We start from the raw sequence: 20,351 nt of genomic DNA, 5'->3' as shown, positions 1-20,351 counted from the left end.
ACCGATACGCCCTAGACCGACCTCATATTAAGAGTATCCATATTCTGGCAGCATTCTTTTCGTGCCCAATGTAGCCTGTCATGTCGCAATATCAGAACTTCTCAGCAGCTGGTCTCATATCTAACTCATGCACCCATAGATCGCTCTCTGCTTCCATCATATTGAGGTACAACTTGCCGACGCTTTCCGCTCGAATCTTCTCTCCTCTCATAACCTTCTCTGCGTCCTCTCCCTTGCCCTTTCCCTCTTCTCCTCCATGCCAGTCATGGTACTTGTCGGTGATGCCACCATTCGCAATCGCATGCACGACATGCACGCCCTGCGAACTGAACTCGCGCGCCAGACTCTGCGCCAGCATGCGGACGCCTGCCCGCCCCGCGCCGTACGCGCCAAACCCAGTGTTCGTACGCAGCGAACCCAGCGTGCCCGTGAAGACCAGCGTGCCGCGCTTCTGCAGTGGGGACTCCTCGGGCGTGTGCGCCGGGTACTGCTCTATCATCCAGCGCAGAGCCAACTGCGAAAAATTCATCGCCCCTGTGACGTATGTCTCCAGACTTTCCGAGAAGGCGTTGGGGTCCTCAGACAGGAAGGGCGTCTTGTGCGAATGTTTGATGTTGAAGATGGCGAGCTTGAGCTTCAGGTCTGCCGGGGCGTCGAGCGAGGCGCTCCATTTGCGGATGTCGGCGAAGGCCGCGTCCAGGGATTTGCGCGTCGTGTCGGTCTGGAAGGCTTTGAGCGTGCCGCCTTCGGAGGTCTTGCTGATGTCGTCGGCGAGGGAGGCGCTGCCGGTGCGGGAGAGGAGCGCGACTGCGAGGTTCCCGTGAGAGGGGGACGCGAGCACGCGTGCGATGCCGGCGCCTGTTGTGGGACCGGCTCCGAGGAGGATAGCTAGACCGGAGGGGGCCATGGGTATATGGAGATCGGTAGGGTGAGTGGGGGAAGCAGGGATGAGAGATGGACGGGTGTTTGGATTTAAGTGGTCAGGCTGAGTAGACAGGGGGCTGTTGCGAGGCGGATTCGATGAGGGAGAGCGAGACTTGAAGAGGCGAATTAAACCAAAGTACTTACACGTACTCTTTAAATGCTTCGGATAATCTCAGAAGAGGGAGTGACTTTGTATTGCAGTCAGCATAAGCTCTCCAATGCCACCAGGTGACGTAGATGCACAGTCATCGCGGAGTAGCTTTTTGCTTTCTGAATCGACAGATGCGGAGATTCGACCTATGCGGAGATTCGACCTCCATCGTTGCCGGGGAGTCGTGAGTGATTTCGCATTGCCGTGGGGTTCATCGTAAGTTTACGTCCACTCCCAAGTAGTGAATGTAGCATATGTCTAAGCCAAGGTGATGAGCAAAACTCCTTCGGTCGAGTCTTCTGGCGATAAATGATGTTGTGAGGAGAAGAATAGATACATTCAATTCGCTAAATCAAGACGTAACCCATGTACATATTGTCGTTTCCGCCATGCCATTGAAGGGTGACATCCGTCAAAATGTACCTACTCAGCGCCAGCGCGGTCTCAGCAGTCATTCCCAATCTCCCCCGTAGCCTAATAGCTCGATAACAACATTGCCAACAGTGCTTAGTGTCCACAAGGCTATCAAGCCGATTCCAACCCTCCGGTCCATTCGCCAGCCGTTCAGCGGCACAACCAGGAGCAGACCAACGAGCGTCACCAGTAGCGTCACGCCACTGATCATAAGCGTAGTGCTCACCTCAATCTCGTACGGCTTGTACTTGATGGGCCGACCAGGGTGTTTATGCTGCTTATGCTCCGCATTTCGGATTGTCAGGTACGTGCCCGAAACACCGATGCCGAGTAAAATATTGAGCATTGGCCCACCGAAGCACGCACTGAGTGCCATGACGGGATAACCGAGCTTTGCGACGGTAATGTCGGCCACCAAGTCGCCAAGGGAGTTGCCCACAGCAAAGATCGTCAGACCCAGAATCGCATCCGAAATGTCCAGAATGACGCCAATGGCTTTCAGCACACCAACAACTTCGTTGGCGATTGTGGATATCCAGCCAATGGCAACAGCAAAGCCAAGAAAGCATAGCAACGGACGAGATGTTGGGGGGCGATCATGTGAGGTGAAAAGGAGAAGGAGGAAGAGGATTGCGAGACTGAAGACAAGAGAGCCCAGGAACAGCTTGATATATAGGCGAAGGCTATGCGAGTCATCCATGTTGGCCCAAGTAATGGTGACGACGAAGAAGGGCGCGGTGAAGATTTGTATGATAACGAGCCATCGATTCCAATCCTTGGGCGTTGGTGAGAGCGAGACTGCGTCTGTGAGAGGTCCCTTGGAAGGGTGATCGGACGTCTGTTGTTCGGGTGTCCGATGTGGGCGAGGCGTCTCTGGTCCAGTCTGTGGCGCGATAGCGGGTGTATCCGGTGGAACGACTGTGAGAGATGGGCGTTGAGTCCCATTTGCAGGAGTTTGAGCACCTGAGATAGCTTCAGCACCAGGCTCGTCTTCCTCATGGTCTTCGCTCTCGACGATAGGCAAGGTAATCGTCAAAAGCAAAACTGAGGGAGCAGTAAGGATCCCTAGAATTTTGTCCAGTACGCTCTTCTTTCGCCAGTCATACAGAGTAGGGAAGAGAGTAGCAGCAATGACTTGCGGAGGCGGAAGGTGGCTGTAGGGCCACCAGGAGAAGACCTGCATCTGTTCCGATTCACCATCATCTATAATGATGACGCCGTGCGTCGATTCTGGGGAGATGCTAGGGGCGGGTAACCGGATGCTTCGAACGCTTGCGGATCTCGAAGATGCTGTTGACACACTGCGAGAGCGCGAGTGTATCCGTGGTGAGTCGGTGGCCGGATTAACATGAGGCAGGTTTGACGAGTGCTGATGATAATTCTCGGGGTGAGGACTGTGCAGTAGCGGTACTTGAAGAGTGGAAGTTGCCTCCCGCGGAGACACCACAGGACTTCTGACTTGTTCTCGTCGTGATGGTTCATCGTAGTGTGGACTGTGGAATGTATTTGCGGGTGGGGCCAAGCGATCAGCTGAGAACGTAAATTCCTGCTCGCCAGACTGCATTTCCGAAGGGGAAACAAGTAGACTTGGCGACTGCGCCGTCTGACCTGGAATATTGAGATGCTGCAAGTATTGGGCAATGGGCCGTTGACTCCGACCATGCTGTCCTTCTGGCAACGGTGAAACGCTTGCGGTGGAGATCGCTTGTTCATTGTCCGAGATTGGAGTTAGGAGGTCAGTGTTGAGCTTGAGACCAGCCGCATCGTTTGCGGATACAGCCCGGCTTCGACCAGAGCCGCTAGCACTGGCCTTCCGAGCCGACTCAAGTGGCGGGTCGAGCACAATGAGATCTGGATGTGAGGCCGTATGGTGATGCTGTGACTGATATCCTGGTTGCGGAGATGGATCATCCGAATACCGAGCAAGGTTGATGGATTGGCCTGTGCTCTTTCTTTCCAGGGAGCTCAGGACGGACCGAAATTCGAGGGCTCCAACCAGACTTGGTCTGATCGGAGTCATGGTGTTCCGCCTTCCTGACCGTGGTTGATTCAGGCGCATGTTGCTCTGCAGCTCTGCAAGATACCGGTCTCGGGTTTCGTCGTCTTGGTCTTCGGGCTGTATCCATGAGGGAGTCTGACCACCTAGACTGTAAACGGAATCTGTAGACCGACCCCTGATTAGAGGTGAACGTTCGCTGGCAGGGACTGTCTCGTCATCTACCTCGATGGCTGGGGCTTCAAGCTCCTGCTGTTCGGGGATGTGTAGTTGCATGCGTGCTGCAGTCTCGGCCAGCTTGATGCGCCTGGAGCGAGTCAGGTACCAGTGCCACGCGACCACAAATGCCACATAGAAGACGTAGAAAGCGATCATAGCGACGCACTCCCACACGTGCAAACTCCCATCGGCGAGGAAGACAAGACTGAAACTGGCAGCCACGGCGAAGAACAGGACGTCTCGGATGAAACTCTTTCTAGCCACCTTGAACGGCTTAGTGATGGCCATTGCCCCTGACACGACTGCTGTGATGAAGCTTGCGGCTCCTATCAGCTCCCCAACTGCCAGACTGCCGCTATTCTTGCTCATGGCCGCAAAGGTGGAGAAAACGTCGGGGCTGCCATTACCGAAGGCAAGAAATGTGACGCCAGTCAGACTCTCGCTCATGCCCAGCAATGTCGCGATAGTGCTTAAGTTGATGCAGAGAAAATCCGAAGCAGCGATTCCTATCGTGCTGAAAAGCAGACTGATCCACACCACGAGTATCGCAAACCCGACAGGTTTTGCTTTTCCAAGCGAGCAGTAGTACATCTGGAGATATGAGACGAGGCCAGCTTCTTCATCGGGGCAATTGGCTCGAACGAAATCGCACTGGGCTTTTCGGTCAGCTCCATTGACAAGTCGGCACTACACACGTTAGTCTTGGAAGCTTGCTGGATCACATGAGGTAGTACTTCGAGGTCTTGGGAGAGCAGTGCTCTGGCTGTAAGGCGCGCATTGCGTTCGGAAACGGCGGGAATGGTATGCTTGACGATGCTGTAGCAAGCAAAGAGCGTGACAACTAGAGCCGTGGTATAGAAGGTCCGAGCATGTGGTAGCGGGCGAGGACGAGCACTGATAGTACCTGCCATCGTGGTTGTGCGAGTCACATGCTGGACTCGTGTGAAGGCGGATCACTTGAACAACGACGTTATATCAATGCTGCGGAATTAATGTCATATTCAGGGGTGAAGTAAACATGCGACAGTAGCGGTGCCTGGTTACGCACTGCAGTCCATCAAGTGCATTGGAGATGGAGAAGGCGGCGGCGAGTCAAGTCGAGACGACTGCGCCCCCTCCGGCTAAAGGTTATGAATCGTCATTGCATGCTGATCCTGTGGCGCTCTGTGCCTTGGTATGCGCTTGCTGCTGCTTAGCCACACTTCCCATCACCGATCTCGTAGCGGCTTTCGCAGTCAGCGAGGTTCAACAAGAGCAACCAGATTTGCCGAACACGAGCCACAGAATCTGACGCCCAAGGTGAGTTGAGAATGACTGTGTAAAGGGAAGTCAGGTAGGCAGCTTCCCAGCGGGAACTTCTCACTGTGCACAGTCCCATCGGTGTTGAGGCCATCCATTTACTCCAAGCTCCAGGCCAGAGCCGCAGGCCGAGGCACGAGCTTTGGCTGCGTTCTCTACATCCTCTGTTTGCGCTTCTAATCACAGCTTTCTCTAAGTCCCCCCAGGGATCGTGTCCCGTGCTCGCGATGCGGTGTCAATAGAATTGACTTGACTTTGACCCGCGATGCGACCATGTCGCCCTACACTACGTTCACAGACGTGTGCCCCATCACACCGATATCCTCCCACCAATACGCTGTCGAGCTCAAAGATGAATGGTGCATAGGAACTGTTCCAAATGGCGGTTATACAACCTGCAATTTCCTTATCGCTGCGCGCACGCATATGCAAACCACTCACCCGAAGCTCAATCAGCCCAACCCCTTCAACCTACATCTCGAGTTTCTGCGCCGTACCGCTGTCGGCCATGCCTTGTTCACCGTGCGCGATGTGAAGCTCGGCTCACGCATTTCCAATCTGCACTTGACCCTCTCGCAGAACGGTGACCCAACCCCTATCGTCGAAGGCTATATCACGATGACCTCCATTGCCGACGAGCGTGGCCTTTCTCTGCCGACCTCTTATCAGCTGCTCCCGCCCCGACTGCCCGCAGACCTAACTCTTCTCGCCTCCACAGGTGAAGATGCCAATTACCGCCGCCGAGGACAGGAGCCCTTTCCCTCATTCCGCCGTGCGGCGCTCAACGTGGCTCTCTACCTCGTGAAACCATCAGCACGACCCGCATCGCGCCCCAAATCCCTAAATGACCAGTGGATCCGCTTTGCGCCGCGCAGCAACGGGCCCAACGCCCTGGGCTCGGGACGCTGGACCAACGACGCCCTAGGCTTCCTCGTCGACCTCTTCCCACAGATCATCGAACAGTATATCAACCCGGTCGCAGAAGATGCGACGATCACGGTCGACGACCCCGCAGAGATGCGCAAGATCATATCTAAGATCACGGGCAGCGAAACGGAGCCTAAGGCGCGCTACTGGTACCCGACGCTGTCGTTGACCCTGAACGTGAAGAAGCTGCTGCCGGAGGAAGGCGTCGATTGGCTGTTTGTGCGGGTCAAGGCCAAAAAGATTCACGAGGGCAGGTTTGATTTGGACGTCGAGGTATGGGACGAGGCCGGCGAGTTGGTGTGCAGTAGTTATCATGCGAGCTTGGCGTTGGATAGCTCCCGGAATATCACAAGGAATGGGAAGGGAGTGAAGCAGCAGGGCAAGTTATAGTCCCCGTCGGGAGGCCGAGAGGTTGCATCAGTCGAGGACACGTTCATGCCCCTGGCAAATAAGGGTGAAGGATTGACGAGCTGATACGTTCACGATATCTACAGTGGGAAAGAGTACCCTTCAGACAGTAGATATTGTCCATTGCAAGATTACACTATTCCTACATTCAACCAGTATGCACCTTGTCCTGTACCTTTTGTTCCCACTCCATGCTCGTGAGTTGATACAGGAGCCTATCGCAGACTTACAAAGCAGCGCCAACGACGGCAGCCACCCCCAAGAATTGTGCAATGCCCATGGCTACGAGGGTCGGTGCAGCAAAGCTGTCCGAGGACGTTGCAGACGCAGCGCTCTCAGAAGCCGAGGACGCTCCGGAGCTTGCCTCGGAGGAGCTCTCGCTGGCGGTGGACTCGGGCGAGGACTCGCTCGCCGTCTCTGAGGCGGTGCCGGAGCTCTCAGTGGCCGTCGTGGTCGTCGACGCCGTGCCGTTGGCGGCCGAAGTGCCGTTGGCAATGGTGTCGTTGCCGCAGAAAGTCGCAGCGAAGGCCAGAGTTGCTGTGGGAAAAGAGCCTTGGTCAGTACGTTGGACAGATGATTGGAACGGGGACGAGATTTCTCAATTGGTCTGTTGCGTACCTTGGACGTCCGCCTCGTTGCAGCCGCCGGGGGCGGTGATGCATTGTTGCACGCCTGACAGGAAGCCTTGGTTGCCGCAAATGCAGGCGTTGTCGGTGACAGCGCAGCCAGTCGAGGAAATACTGTTCAGTGCACAAGTGGTGGCGCAGGCGGGCAGATCGCTCAGACTCTGAGCGGCAACAAGGGCAAAGAGGGATAAGGCAGCGAGTGTGAAGGCCTTCATGTTGTCGTAGGTGCTCTCGTGTGCTTTGACAATACTGTATGGAATCGCGTGGTCGATAACAGGATATACGTATGAGGAACACACTGAGAGGTCTCGTAGTAGACCTGCAGCATGAGGCGCCTTATATGTCCGGAGCATCTGTTTGCTGACGCTGGAGCAATAGCTGCTCCTTGAAAGCGCCGCACGATGGGCCGGGGCACACCCTGTTTAGGACGCGTTTGCCGGACGCCATGAAGCAAGGGCACTCTTCTAGCAAGTGAGGAATCGACTCCTAGTTCATCTTGCAAAGCTAGAGAGCCATGTATGCTGCTCTGACTGGCTGGAGTGCAATAGTTCAGCAACCCCAGGTCTCGCGAAGGACGGTGGGGAAATAGGGGGTGGCCAGGCCCCAGGGTGCCAAGCCAGCGCCGAAGCTCTCTTGGCTGGTGCGTCTAGCCTCTTCAACACTCGGGGGTTCTGAATGACCTCGGAGATCACTCAGGTATGCGTGTTGGTACAGCACGTTCGCGAAGCATGTGCCCAATTGATCGTTGCGGCCTCCTCATTGCGCAGGAAGGACAGCACCTAGTTCGCTGGAAGCAATACGTGGAGCTAGCCATAGGCTTAAGGTAAGCATGCAGGGCTGCGGTCACAACGCTACATTCTTTCGGACTACGATGCAAGCCACCACTTCTTAGCCAAGTCAACAAGCAGGACCTGCAATCGGACCATTATTCCGCTTCGATACGAATTGAGATGCTTCGGTTCTTGAGCTTCAGACAAGCAGTCCTTCTCAGAGAGCCCGCTGTTACCGGGATCGGGATGCAGAGTTCCGAGCGCTTTTACTGGGGATGCTGACAGCACTTCCGAGCCTGCTATAGCCTGTCAACCGAGAATTGATCTTCAGCTAGGGGACTGACACCTGTCGCTACCGTTCAGCCCTATCACGCTCCACATCGTGTCCACGCGTTGTTCGCGTGCAACAATATTATGCAGTATGACGATTGGAGTCTTCACAATAAGTATTGTTTTCCCGCAAGCTGTCGGCCTGACCGCTCGTTGTCCTCCTGAGGCACCAGTAATAGCAGCCTACAGTTCTGAGATCGTGGCTCAGGCAGCGGTCAATGGTCCAAGCACCCCTCTGTTGTGGACTACCACCATTGGATAATATGCCTGGTACCTGTCAGCTCGACACAAGTCCTGCCCAATGGCAGGCTAGCGAAGGTAGGCTGTGACAATTTGCCTTTTGACGACCAAGACAAGGTGTAGTATTCGCAATACGTATAAAGGTCTGCGCAATTCACGAGGTATGTCTTACCATCGGCAAATCCAGCAGGAGATCATATCGTCAGCAGATTTATCCGTGCTACTTCCAAGCAGCATAACCATAGTGGCATCAAACCCAACTTACATCAAATGTCGTCGGCGTTTTTCGGCTATCGGGATGCTACATCTCGTAACACGACAGTCCGCATTGCCTCCAGCACAGCAAGGCCCACATGCATTGGGCAAAAGGCGGACGGTTCCAAAAGCGTGCTAGACGAGCCGCGTACAGAACACCGTCAAAGTGGTTCAAGGATTCCAGCTTCAGGTCTGTTAGAAGGGCAGAACAGCCATGGTCGAGCAAGAGATCTTGGGGGGAACAGGTGGTCATGAGGCAGGCTGTTGTGCTGCATGCGGTTTCGTAAGCTCCACAAGACGAACGGTATCATGCTACGCGAACCGAGCTGCCACCTCCATCAAAGAACTGGATACTCACGAAAATCCTCAACTGGTTTGGCGACGGCTATCGATGTCTGATTAGCAAGCAGCAGTGTTTGTTTCTGACAAGTCAGAAATTAGTCATGTTATATACCTTCACTATGCAGGAATTGATGTATAAGGGAGGTTGTGTACACTGAACCGCGGCTCGACGATACTTGTTGGCCCGACTGTGGAGATGTCAAGGATTACAATGCGGGGGCCCAGCTACCGACTATATCATTCCACTGTACACCAGGAGCTTCTTTGCTTTGCTATTGAAACTCGTCCGCCAACATGTCTTCACAGGCCGGCGTTCCGCACCTTCTCGAACATCCCGTCTCTTCATACGCACAGAAGGTGAAGATCGCCCTGCGCGAGAAGAACGTGGAATTCACAAGCGAGATTCCCTCAGACATCTCTTCCAGTGCCGATGGACCGTTGCACCATTCCAACCCTCGCGTCGAGGTGCCCGTGTTGATCCACAACGGCAACAAAATCTTTGATTCAACTATCATTCTCGAGTACATTGAAGATATGTGGTCTGAAAGACCGCTGCTTCCCAAGGACCCCGGCCAGCGTGCGAAAGCGAGGATGATCGAGGATGTCTGCGACACGCAGTACGAGGCTGTCAACTGGGTATGACTCCTTTGCCCCTCTTGGTCCTTTGAAGCTACCCATCGAGCCCCACACCACCGATCAGTGCTGCCTCATCATCCACGTCTCAGGGAACTCGGCTAACAGCAAGCAGGGCCTCGGCGAGATCCGCGCCTTCGCACGCGCAGAAGGCGCACTTAAAGATCAACTTGAAGGAACGGCCCAGCAACAAACGGCGACACTGCAGGACTGGCTCGAACAGCAACTTGAAGGTCCCTGGTTCAATGGCTCTTCGTTTGGTTGGGCGGACGCCAGCGTCGCGCCCATCGTGAATCGCAGTGTCGTCTACGGCTACGGTCCGTCAGAGGGGTCGAAGCTGAAAGCCTGGCATCAACGGTTAATGGAGCGCGAGAGCGTCAAGAAGACGTTTGAGGAGTTCGAGAAGGGTCTTGGGGGGATGCGCAACCCGGCGATCAAAGAGATGTATCTGAGCGGGCAGATGCAGCGGGAGTATAGAGACCACAGGCTCGAGTGGATGATCAAGAGCGGAGGAATGGAGATTATTCACAAGGGTTTGGAGAAGGGCAACATCCGATTCAGCTGGCCTTAGGCGGTGGGTGAGCGTAGACTGAGTGGCCGTCAGGCGCAGAGATGTCCCTAACACAGACACCGGTAGACTGATAGAACACGCATTGGACGCCTCGATGAGGCAACTGCCCCGGTACTGTCGGCGGGTGTCTTTCTCCGATTCCACGGATCTCGGCGACACTCATATAACGTTCGAGATCCATCTCCATTACTACCATCAGAGTGGTTGCCTCCATACTACGTACCCCTGACCGAAATAGATCATGGGCTCCCTCGTGGCCCACAACGCATCAGCCTCCTACGCCTCCTCAGGCTTCTCTTGTCGCATGGGCTGGGGCAAACGCCCTGCGCTTCTCCTCATTGACGTCTGCACCGCCTACTGGAGCGAGGGTTCGCCACTGAGCATACTGTCCAATCCTGATGGCGCACGGTCGCCAGAATCGATGCGCAAGCTGCTGGCCGCGGCGCGTGCTGGCAATGTCCCCGTGATCTGGACGGAGGTCAAGTACCAGAACAAGGACATGTCCGACGCGGGGTTGTTCTGGTGCAAGACCAAGGCGTTGGATGTGTGGAAGGAGGGCGACACGCGCGGGTTGGCGAACTGGCTCCCAGGGCTCGAGCCGGCGGAGAGTGACGTTCTGGTAACGAAGCGGTATCCGAGTGCTTTCTTTGGGACGGCGCTGGCGACGGATCTGCAGGTCTCTGCTGACTGTTCGTACATGTGTGGCACGACGAGCTAATTTACGACAGGTGCTCGGGGTTGACACGTTGGTTATCTGTGGCGTGAGTACTTCGGGGTGTATTAGGGCGACAGTGCTGGATGCTATGCAGCACGGTTTCAGGCCGATGGTTAGTCGTGATCTCCTGCTTCACCAGCCAGAAGACTAAGCAACCGCAGATTGTGGGGACGGCTTGTGGGGATCGAACGCCCCAGATTCATAATTCGAACCTTTTCGACATGGATGCGAAGAATGGCGACTGCGTATCCGAGGACGAGGCGGTCACGAAGCTTACGGCAGGTTGGTAAGTATTTGAGTGCTCTGACGCCGAGAGCGATGAAGATGAATGTCAACACGGCAATAGATGGGAATAGGTGCAATGTTGTTATAACCGGTGCCAAAATGGCTGAACAGCTTGTGTGATTTCGTTAGTCAATAGTAATGTACAACATTATGTGCGTTTCTTCATGCTCGCGTAACGCCGTCGTCGTATGTGCTTAGGATCGGCTTTCCCACCACTTTTCTCTTCCTTCACCCTCACTGCTTCCTCTCCTCCCATGATGCTGCGCCTCATTCGCTTGCCAAGCAAAGCCTCTCGTCTCTTCCGGTGTCACAGGACTGATCGCGCCCATCAGACTCTCCCTCTGAGTGCCCCTAACGATCCGTGGCGTCGATCTGGGGACAGTATGTTGTTGCCAATCCTCATCATTGGCTTCCCGTATGGGACTGACCATTGAGCTAATGCTTGAGTCTTGCTTGCTCTGTGTCGATGGTTCCGAAGAGGACGAATTGCTCCCTGGCTGATCTGGCATTACGGGACGAAGCCGGTCTGGCGTTGTGTCGTAGCTCAGAGAGCGGTACTGTCTGGGTGTGGGAGGCACTGCTGGCGCGGGTGCCAATAGATGAGTTGTGACATCGCCGTTGTTGGAGCTACTAGATGCTGTGCGGGTCCAGTTCGGGCGACTGGCAGGTAGGGGCCAGGCCTTACTTGAGGACTGTGTAGAGGAACGATCCATTGAATTGCGTTCAACGTCCGCACGCGCCTCCGCAACACAGTCATCATAATTGGTGGTAAGGTTATAGGTCTTAGCTTTCGAAGACTTGTGAGTGGTGTAGTTGTTTTCGGAGGAGTTCGATTGTGAGCCGGACGAGGAGTGGCCAGTAGTTGCCTTGTAGGCGTAATCAGTGGTGTTCCGATGTCGAGGGTGATCTTGGCTGTTGTATGGAGTAGCGAGCTCGAAGGGAGGATGAGGTCGGTCGACCGCTGCCATCTCTTGTGGTGGCAGCCTTTCGCGGGAATTATTGGTTAGGGTGGTTGTTGGGGGCGTAGAAGATTCAGATGATACTTGCTCTGATGCATTTGAATATGGCTTCACCATATCTGCGTTTAAAGAAGATCTGGAATCGTTGTCGCCTCCCTTTGAATGAATGACCGGGCAGGAGCTGCCGTGGATCCACTGCGATATCCGGCTTCTCTTGGTGCGACTACTTTCGGTTGATCCAGATCGTAACATGCCTCTGCGGCGAAGAAGGAAGATTACCAAGATGATGATGCCGATGATCAATAACGCTATTGACACTCCTACAGCAATCGCTGTTGTGTTGACCGATGAGCCCGAGCCCGAGTTAGTGTCGCCGGAACCGTCGGAGAGACTGCCATCTGACTTGTACGGATAGTAGTGCTGAACCTCTTGGGTGTATCTGGTCGAAAATAACTTCTCAAGTTCTGGACTTGACCAAGCAATCTGACGTTTGACAGCTCGACGATTAGCTGTCGAGATCTTTTCTGGAGCTTTATACTGCTCCCAATCATCAGGGTGGTAAACATCTTCAAACTCGAGCTTGTTCAGGTTGAAAACTTGAATGAAACCGCCGTTGAGGCACTGTGCTTGATTTTGGTGAACACCGCCGATCACAAACATCTTGTCAGGATAGGGCGACACACACTGATGTCCACTACGACCATGATCACCATTGCCCTGGTAAACTTTGGTCCAAGTGAAGGCAGGCAAGCTGAGAACCCAGACATCGTCAGACGGAACATTCGTGGCATCTATGCCGTTGTAGCCGCCATAGATGTAGACGTTGAATGATGAACTGTCCTCGTCAACAGCGACAACGGAGCAGAACTGCGTAAGCTGAGGCGGCGAGTCGGTGCCTGTTGTGTTCTGGACGAACCACTGTTCTGATGCAATATCGTATAGTGGAAGAGAGGTCATGAAAGAAGGGCTGATTTCTTCTGATTCTGACCTCTGGGTACTGTTGAGGCCGGCAGGATAGATCTCCTCTGGTTCTGTAACACCCCCTACCGCGACCAGAACACCGCGCTCGGAGACAGGTAACCACACCAGCTCGGCATTCGCTCGGGGACGAACTTCATCTGGCAGGGTGAGATTCGTCCACTCCTCGTCGCGCATGGTAGACATGTCGACCTGGATCATGGTATTCGCCGTAACGTTTGCCGAAGAGTCCTCGTAATGTATCTCACCCCAGTCAGGGGCGCGCATACCGCTAAAGTAGAATCCCAGATTTTCGCTAGGCGCCGATACGCCGGCGCCATTCGTAACGTATCGAGTGACGTTGTCACCAGAAGATCCTTGGTAGAAGCCAGGTGTCCAGCTTGATCGATCAGGACCGTATTGATATGCTTCATAGCCCAGCACAGTGTTGTCTGTTTGCCCGGATGAAGAATCGGTCAAACGAGGAAGACCGCCATAGAGATACAATTCCCCATCGTTGGTGAACATGGTCCCATCGACATAGTTGGGAGCGATATTATTGCCAGCGCCGCCTGCTTTGGGCATAGCTTCGAGAAGAGCGGAAAGATTAGTACTGCTTGTGTCAAAAGGCCGAGACAAATTCAAGCGATACATATCTCCGCCTTCGCCTCCATCGCTCGCAACGACAGGCGTTGAGCCATCAGCAAATGCTGTCTGCCACCATAGCAGACCGCCATCAAGGTAAATAGCATCGCGAATGATTCCAGTGCGGAGACGGGCCCAATTGCATATCGTATAGTTCTGCTGGATGTCAGGAACAGCGGTGCTGATGCTGAAAAGCGCTAAAGTGCACAACAGGGAAATCTGATATGATCCCATCATGTTCAACATGACATTATATCATTTAAAGGTTCTTTGTTCCGGCAGTGGTATCAAAGCCATGGGAAATTGGATTGAATGCCGCCCAGCAGTAAGATCAGTGAAGTGTGCAAAACCAGCAGAATCAGAAGATACCAGCATGTCTCATGAACCAACGTGTCAATGAGCTCGCAACTCGAGCGAACTCATTTTGCCACTGGGTATGCGTTCATCCTGCGACTGAAGGCGCCGGAATGTACTCCCCGCTGATGCAATAGGGTACAAGCGGCACACAGCCAGCGTGCGACGTCAGTCTCTACAGTAGGTCAGGGTCCAGGGAGGGTTCAGATCTAGGCTCGCCTTACTCCGAGAGGTCTTGTTTCTAGGGCACAGAAACCAGGCCCAGGAAAGCTCGGACAGCTTCTAGACTGGGAAAGGAAATACACTTCCTACTGTGGCGGTGTCGCATTCGACGACTAAGGGTGCGCGACCAAGAGTCATGAGCGACAAGCTGCATATGCGCTACCAGTGAGATCGAGAGAAGTGCTTTCCTGGTCGTGAAAACCGGCAGTTGTTCGTCGGCTTAGCGAGCGTTCAAGACATGGACTAGAGCACCTGCGAATCAATGGATGTGTGTTGGCACGAAGTCGATCGTGACCAAAACTTGTTTTCGGGTCGTTGAATGTCGTCGTGAGAAGCTTCCGGCCCCACCGCTCTCCAACCCCCTCTCCCCACTCTGGCCGCCTTCAACATCATTACTTGCCGTCCCATCCACAAACCTGGTCCAAGCCCCGGCCAGCTTCATCGGCCAGCGTTGTGGCCTGCATGTGGCTGCATTGTGCCTGAGCACTGATTGGCACAGTTCCTGCCTAATGTGTTCTCGTTCCAAGACCAGGTTATCGACAAGCGGCAGGTTCGCCCACTTCGGAGGGCCGGACGTCCTTGTACATGCTGCATTCGTCCCGTGGTTGCCATCAGTGGTACGAGTACTACTGGAGCAATGACGAGCGATCATGAGCTAGGGAAGCCACGTTCCATGCGACCCATATCTGCAGCTCTGGTAAGTACATCCAAAGCTTCCCCTTCCATAACACTTTTGTCCAGCTCACCGATACGCATCTTGGTGTTTTGGATCCTGTCTTTCGCTCTTGCAATGCGCTGAGGCCCATAATCAGCATCGTCCTTCGTTTGAACTACCCTCGCTTGGTGTGAGTATACAAGTACATATTACACCACTGTTACCATGGCCATCCTCAAACAATTCGGCTGCTGGACCGCTTTGACAGCAGCACTGGCAGCGGCCTCTGGGACAGAAACATGGGTTCCTTACCCCGTCCCTGTTGAGACGAGCATCCTCACCAAGACGCAATATTCTACTTGTCCGCCACCGGTAACTGTGAACAACACACAGTATCTGACCGCAACCACAACCATCTATGAGACAATGTTCTTCACGGACATTCTCACCACCACTCAGCCTACGACAGAGACTGAAATTACTACCGACGTCCAGCTCTTCACTGAGACTGAGACAACCCCAACGACCGAAATTTCTATTCAGCCCACAACAGCAACAGAGGTTCAGCTCTTGACAGCGACAGTAACTACGCCTACCACAGTCACAGAGACCACACCAGTCACTGAGCTAGTCACCCTCACCGCTACCCAAGAACTCGAGCTGTACACAACTACGACGCGACTCACAAGCCTCAGAATTTGTCCCACGCGTGTATCTAACCCGACGTTCACCGTCGATGTGCCCATGCCCACCCAGTGGACGTAAGTCTCATCTAAGCCACAACATGCTGCAAGTACTGACTTTTCTAGTTGGGGCTGTCCTCCTGGTTGGATCTGCAAACCGCAGCAGGAGAACTGTGACTTCGAAGCCGGCCTCCCCGATCGTAACTTCTACTGCTCTCCGAATGAATGCGTGCCGGCATCCGTACTTCCTGAACCTCTACCGAATTGGGGCAGTGATATCTACAGCAATTCGACACCATTGACGGATCCGAGCCTAGGCGTTGTTGCCCTTGCTGACACCTTCAACATGAATCCAACAGATTTTGGTCTAACATATGATATTTTCGTAGTTGACAAGGAGGTTGTCATCACATCAACATTCATTGTCCCCCCGGCCGCCACCCAGGCCGCTCTTCCGGCCTCGAATAATACCTATACCCGCTTCAAAGGCCGCCAAGCACAGACCACGATCCCTGCGCCGTGCTACACATGGTGCAATAACGGACTGCTAGAAGTGCAATCGTCCGGCAAGACACCTCGCATCTGTCAACCAAACTCAGCCTTTCTGATCAGTCTGAACTCATGTAGAGCATGCGTTGACGCTCACTGGGTTGACGCTCCCACCCCTGACACGTTGCTCAGGGTTGCACCTCAGTTCCAGCAGTTCCTCGACTATTGCGAAGGATTCGTAACGACCACAACGACTGGAACTATGACCGCCACCGAGGTCTCTGGCTCAGAGACACTCACATCTGTCGTCGAGACATCATCGGTTACAGCCATTCCGACAAGCGTCGTCACCTCAGAACCTTCGTCATCTGTCATAACATCGGCCGTGGTGACCGAAGTCACTAGCACTTCAGTTTCTGGTATCGCGCCAACTCCTGCATCGACGTACACAGGTTCAGAAGTGACCGACCTCACAGTGGTAGTCCCTACCAATGGTTCATTTGCAACGCTCTCTGGCTCTGATCTGATTGGTGCAACTCTTATAGTGCCTGCTAAGGGCGCGTCACAGACAGAAGTTATCACTTCTGGCTCTAGCACCTACACCACCGAAATCACAGTGGCTCCATCGGCTTCGCAGACTCTTGGTGATCAGACCAGCGCTCTGGAGCCGCCTGAATCAGGCAGTGCGACAAGCTCCGGTCCCGCAGTCGAGACCGGCGACAGTATGGCTGTTGCCATCGAAGTGCCGGTTGGACTTCTATTAGGTGTTGCTGTGATCGCGGGCGTACTATTGTGAAGATAAACAGGAACTGTAATGGTTACTGCAGTTGTATGGGGCTTTAGGATTCACAGTACACGACTTTATGACCTTCTACATGGCTACGAGATACGAGATGGCACAATAGCCTAGCCTGTCTAATACCCGTTTACAGATAGAGGATACTTCGAATGATCGAATCACTGAAAGTGTGCATGGTTCAGTCATCGTCTGAACGGTGATGAATGTGAAGTCTATCTACTGCGCAGAAAGATTTGCATGTGTCATGATTAAAATGTTGCCTTCGGATATCAGGCATCCGACCGATAGATGTGGGGGACCACTTGAGGTTGCTGCTGCGCCAGAACTCGCTCATGAACCTTTGTCGATTTGGTAAGATCCGCTCTTGAGGTCGATAAGTCATTCCGCTTGGTTAGGCGCTGAGTGGCGTTGATGGCGAAGATCGATGAGCGAATTGCTTGCGACCCGTTACCGTCTTCCAAAGCAAATCGCTTCGTGAGGCGACTTCAATTCAAGGGCCGCCGACGCTCGGCGCCGATCCTTCTAGCACCTCCAACACTCCACCAACGAGATGCAAGCTCCCTGTCACGAGTACGACCTTTCTGGTCGCCTCGTCAGCGTCATCCCTTCTCACCACCTCGAGCGATTCTTCGATAGTGCGCCGCACCTCAACGCGCGCCTCCGGGTCAACACCACGCCATGTTTCGGCGAGCTCGTTCTGTACACTTAGCGTTGCGACGTCGGTCGTATTGGCGCCCACAGCCATGAGATCGGGAGTGGTGCCAGCGGTGAGGTACGTGGTGTTGGTGCAGAAGATGACGGTGTCGAAGGCAGAGGTGTGTGTTGTGGGGAGAAGGGGCGAGAGGGTGCTGTGCAGAGCCAGGGCGAGGGAGGAAGCGCTGCGCTCGCGGGTTTGTTGGTTGAAGATTAGGTAGGTCTTGAACTTGGTGGAAGGAGAGGAGGTGGCGAATGTGCGGAGTTGGGAAGCGAACCATTTGCCGGCGAGGGTGATGGAATCTAGCGTGTGACCGCCGTCGATGCACCAGGTTATAGGGCCTTCGTGGCGGGTGTCGCAGCGGCCGGGCCAGGAAGTGGAGGCTAGGCCTGCGGCGATGAGAGACTGTGCGGACAAGGTGGCGGCGTCAATAGAGCTTTTGGAGAGGAACTCGGTTGTGACTGCTACGGCGAGGGAGGCGTTGGAGTGTTGAAAATCGGCTTCTAGACCAAGTCGCCAAGTGCGATTCGCTATGGAAGGATGGGTATCGACGTATGTGAGCATTGTAGGCACTTTGGAGGCAACATCGTCTAGTACAGCTTTGGCAGAGGGATCTTGTGAGGAAGGCGTGAAGCATTTTGCCGATGACTTCATGATACCGGCTTTATGCCAGGCGATCTCGGGCAGGGTTGAGCCTAAGACGCCTACATGGTCGATGCCCAGGCTCGTGATGCTAGTAACAGTGGGGGCGAGGAGGACGTTGGTGCTGTCATAGGCGCCGCCGATACCACATTCAATCACGGCCACGTCAACGCCTTCGGCTTTGAATGTATGAAAGGCCATGAGCGTGAGGAAGCGGAAATAAACGGGTTTGCTGGTAGGCGCCTTCGGGTCCTGGCCTGCAGAGACAGCAGACTGCTCTAGCCTGTCCCAGGTCTCGAAAAAGTAGCGCGCAAACTGCTCTTCGGTCAGCGGAGAGCCATTGACCTGAATGCGCTCGCGCACGAAGCGCAGATGAGGTGATGTATAGAGGCCGATCTTGGTTGGGACAGCAAACTCCGTCGAACGGCGGAATTGGTCGAGTATGCAAGAGACGAATGCAGCTGTAGAGCCTTTGCCTTTCGTTCCGGCAATATGTATCGCATTGAGCGAGTTCAGATCCGACGTCTTCAGGCGTGAGAGTCAGCAGCTGTTCATCATGTCTGCAAAGTTTCTCACTCTGCGCGTACTTGATAACCGATCTTTGCGCACCACTCCACCATCTCAGGTATGGCGTGCTCATTCATCTTCTTTCCCGATTTTCGAATAGCATCGATGACCGCGAAATTACTCTGGAGCGTGTTAAGAGCCGCAACGGCATCCTGCATCGCTATTAGTAGTGTGCTTGGTGTCAGGCAGTGAATGGGCTTACCCCGTAAGTGCGCGCCATGCTTGCGCGAGACGTTGAGAGGCCGCGGCTTGATGGAAGGAAGATCAGCCTGGGACTGATCCATCGCCGAAGCATTAACGAACGCTTCGATAGCGCACCCCAGCTCCCTGCGACATGATTGAAGTTGAGTTGTTTCTCCGGCCCGCAGCGAGCAACGAGTGGAGTAGAGCGCCAAGGCCGGAACCACTGTCCAAAGAGAGGCTCGCGACGCGATTCTGCTTTCACTTCGTCTCTGCTCTTCTTCATCACTTTGCCTTCTGGTACACTAGCACCAGTCGAACACGGAAATTTTAGCTTTACTGTATTGTTATTTGAACATCGCGTTAAGAGGACCAGCAGCTACGGCTGCCAGGGGACATTCCTTGGCTAAGTATCTGACACGACTCCTCATACTTGTAGTATCCCTATCTGCGCCCGTCGACGTCTAGATGGCTCTCGGATCGTGCCAGTTCCGGAGATAAGGCTCCCAGAGCAGCAGCTGCGTCAACACGCTTCTGCTCACGCTGGCCTTTGCCAGACTTTTGCCGCTTGTCTATACCGTTGCCTCTGTTACCGGTATTATCGGTGTCCCGCAACGTCTTCGCTAAGCTGATATTGTTTCTGCGTTTGCCCTTGCCGATAACGACCCCTCGGAGTCATCAGTGAGGTCACTGTGCTCATCAGTCGCGAATCGGGCTCAGTTATCAGATGCTGCATCGTCCAACAACTATTGTCGAAATATCGCGTGCTTCGCCAATGTTGTGGGAGATCGCAAAAGCTGGGCTTCGTTTTCATGCTAGTCGCGGCTGCTGTCCTGTAATGAACCGCCGTCATCGTCATCACTAGCTTTTCAACATGGCGGCCAAGTGTGGCTCACGAACAAAGTCGTCCAACTCCAGTATGAAGACGTTGGCCTTAAACTATGTGACATTGTCCTGAATACTCACAGACGCGGCATTGTCTGCAACGATGCTTACCGCACCAAAAATGGATCAAAGCATCCATAAAAGAATGCTTACTTGGAGTAAAGTGCATCCCTCCGTGAAAACTGTTGTCCCTGTGTCATTTAAATGTGCTCTGACCTCGATTTCCTGAAACGACCCTGCCTCCGCTCGCGCTTAGTTTAGCCTGCGTCCGAGATAGATCCACCATCAATCCTCAGGCTTGGCAAACTCGGGCACCAGTTTCGACACCCCACCCTTGACCTCGGTAATATTACCGTCTGGAAGTGGTAAGTAACAGTACCAATTTAGTGACCTTTCATGTCGATTTGCAGGGGCTGTTTTGCCAGGATTTAACAGTTTTGTAGCCGGTGGCATCAGTCCCACGTGATTGGACGTTCTAGCCTCGCCCCACTTAATATGGGTCTTTTAGTCGTGAG

At 54.0% G+C, this 20,351-nt stretch overlaps 9 protein-coding genes across 9 annotated transcripts; 4 read left to right on the top strand and 5 right to left on the bottom strand.

Annotated features, from left to right (window-relative positions):
• Nucleotides 1–91: 91 nt before the first annotated feature.
• On the bottom strand, nucleotides 92–907 carry HMPREF1541_06392 (uncharacterized protein; the record flags this gene model as incomplete). The annotated part of the gene is made up of 1 exon (XM_008720724.1): nucleotides 92–907. One exon carries the CDS (start codon nucleotides 905–907, stop codon nucleotides 92–94), a length of 816 nt encoding a protein of 271 aa, XP_008718946.1.
• A 619-nt stretch (nucleotides 908–1,526) lies between these two features.
• Nucleotides 1,527–4,615, bottom strand: HMPREF1541_06391 (uncharacterized protein; the record flags this gene model as incomplete). Its single annotated transcript, XM_008720723.1, has 2 exons — nucleotides 1,527–4,391; nucleotides 4,439–4,615. The coding sequence occupies 2 exons, from the start codon at nucleotides 4,613–4,615 to the stop codon at nucleotides 1,527–1,529; spliced, it is 3,042 nt and encodes a 1,013-aa protein (XP_008718945.1).
• A 661-nt stretch (nucleotides 4,616–5,276) lies between these two features.
• On the top strand, nucleotides 5,277–6,320 carry HMPREF1541_06390 (uncharacterized protein; the record flags this gene model as incomplete). Its single annotated transcript, XM_008720722.1, has 1 exon — nucleotides 5,277–6,320. The coding sequence occupies one exon, from the start codon at nucleotides 5,277–5,279 to the stop codon at nucleotides 6,318–6,320; it is 1,044 nt and encodes a 347-aa protein (XP_008718944.1).
• Nucleotides 6,321–6,564: 244 nt separating this feature from the next.
• HMPREF1541_06389 (uncharacterized protein) lies at nucleotides 6,565–7,179 on the bottom strand (the record flags this gene model as incomplete). The annotated part of the gene is made up of 2 exons (XM_008720721.1): nucleotides 6,565–6,875; nucleotides 6,957–7,179. The coding sequence occupies 2 exons, from the start codon at nucleotides 7,177–7,179 to the stop codon at nucleotides 6,565–6,567; spliced, it is 534 nt and encodes a 177-aa protein (XP_008718943.1).
• Nucleotides 7,180–9,195: 2,016 nt separating this feature from the next.
• On the top strand, nucleotides 9,196–10,105 carry HMPREF1541_06388 (uncharacterized protein; the record flags this gene model as incomplete). The annotated part of the gene is made up of 2 exons (XM_008720720.1): nucleotides 9,196–9,537; nucleotides 9,650–10,105. The coding sequence occupies 2 exons, from the start codon at nucleotides 9,196–9,198 to the stop codon at nucleotides 10,103–10,105; spliced, it is 798 nt and encodes a 265-aa protein (XP_008718942.1).
• A 241-nt stretch (nucleotides 10,106–10,346) lies between these two features.
• Nucleotides 10,347–11,110, top strand: HMPREF1541_06387 (uncharacterized protein; the record flags this gene model as incomplete). Its single annotated transcript, XM_008720719.1, has 3 exons — nucleotides 10,347–10,781; nucleotides 10,834–10,932; nucleotides 10,982–11,110. The coding sequence occupies 3 exons, from the start codon at nucleotides 10,347–10,349 to the stop codon at nucleotides 11,108–11,110; spliced, it is 663 nt and encodes a 220-aa protein (XP_008718941.1).
• Nucleotides 11,111–11,299: 189 nt separating this feature from the next.
• On the bottom strand, nucleotides 11,300–13,900 carry HMPREF1541_06386 (uncharacterized protein; the record flags this gene model as incomplete). The annotated part of the gene is made up of 1 exon (XM_008720718.1): nucleotides 11,300–13,900. One exon carries the CDS (start codon nucleotides 13,898–13,900, stop codon nucleotides 11,300–11,302), a length of 2,601 nt encoding a protein of 866 aa, XP_008718940.1.
• A 1,222-nt stretch (nucleotides 13,901–15,122) lies between these two features.
• Nucleotides 15,123–16,865, top strand: HMPREF1541_06385 (uncharacterized protein; the record flags this gene model as incomplete). Its single annotated transcript, XM_008720717.1, has 2 exons — nucleotides 15,123–15,658; nucleotides 15,707–16,865. 2 exons carry the CDS (start codon nucleotides 15,123–15,125, stop codon nucleotides 16,863–16,865), a joined length of 1,695 nt encoding a protein of 564 aa, XP_008718939.1.
• Nucleotides 16,866–17,358: 493 nt separating this feature from the next.
• Nucleotides 17,359–18,991, bottom strand: HMPREF1541_06384 (uncharacterized protein; the record flags this gene model as incomplete). The annotated part of the gene is made up of 3 exons (XM_008720716.1): nucleotides 17,359–18,729; nucleotides 18,792–18,923; nucleotides 18,974–18,991. The coding sequence occupies 3 exons, from the start codon at nucleotides 18,989–18,991 to the stop codon at nucleotides 17,359–17,361; spliced, it is 1,521 nt and encodes a 506-aa protein (XP_008718938.1).
• Nucleotides 18,992–20,351: the final 1,360 nt, after the last annotated feature.

The sequence above is a fragment of the Cyphellophora europaea genome (assembly GCF_000365145.1).
Source record: "Cyphellophora europaea CBS 101466 unplaced genomic scaffold supercont1.6, whole genome shotgun sequence".
In the NCBI taxonomy this organism is placed as follows: Eukaryota; Fungi; Ascomycota; class Eurotiomycetes; order Chaetothyriales; family Cyphellophoraceae; genus Cyphellophora; species Cyphellophora europaea.
Note: the sequence above shows the minus strand (reverse complement) of the source record. Positions and strands in the feature narration are given on the sequence as shown.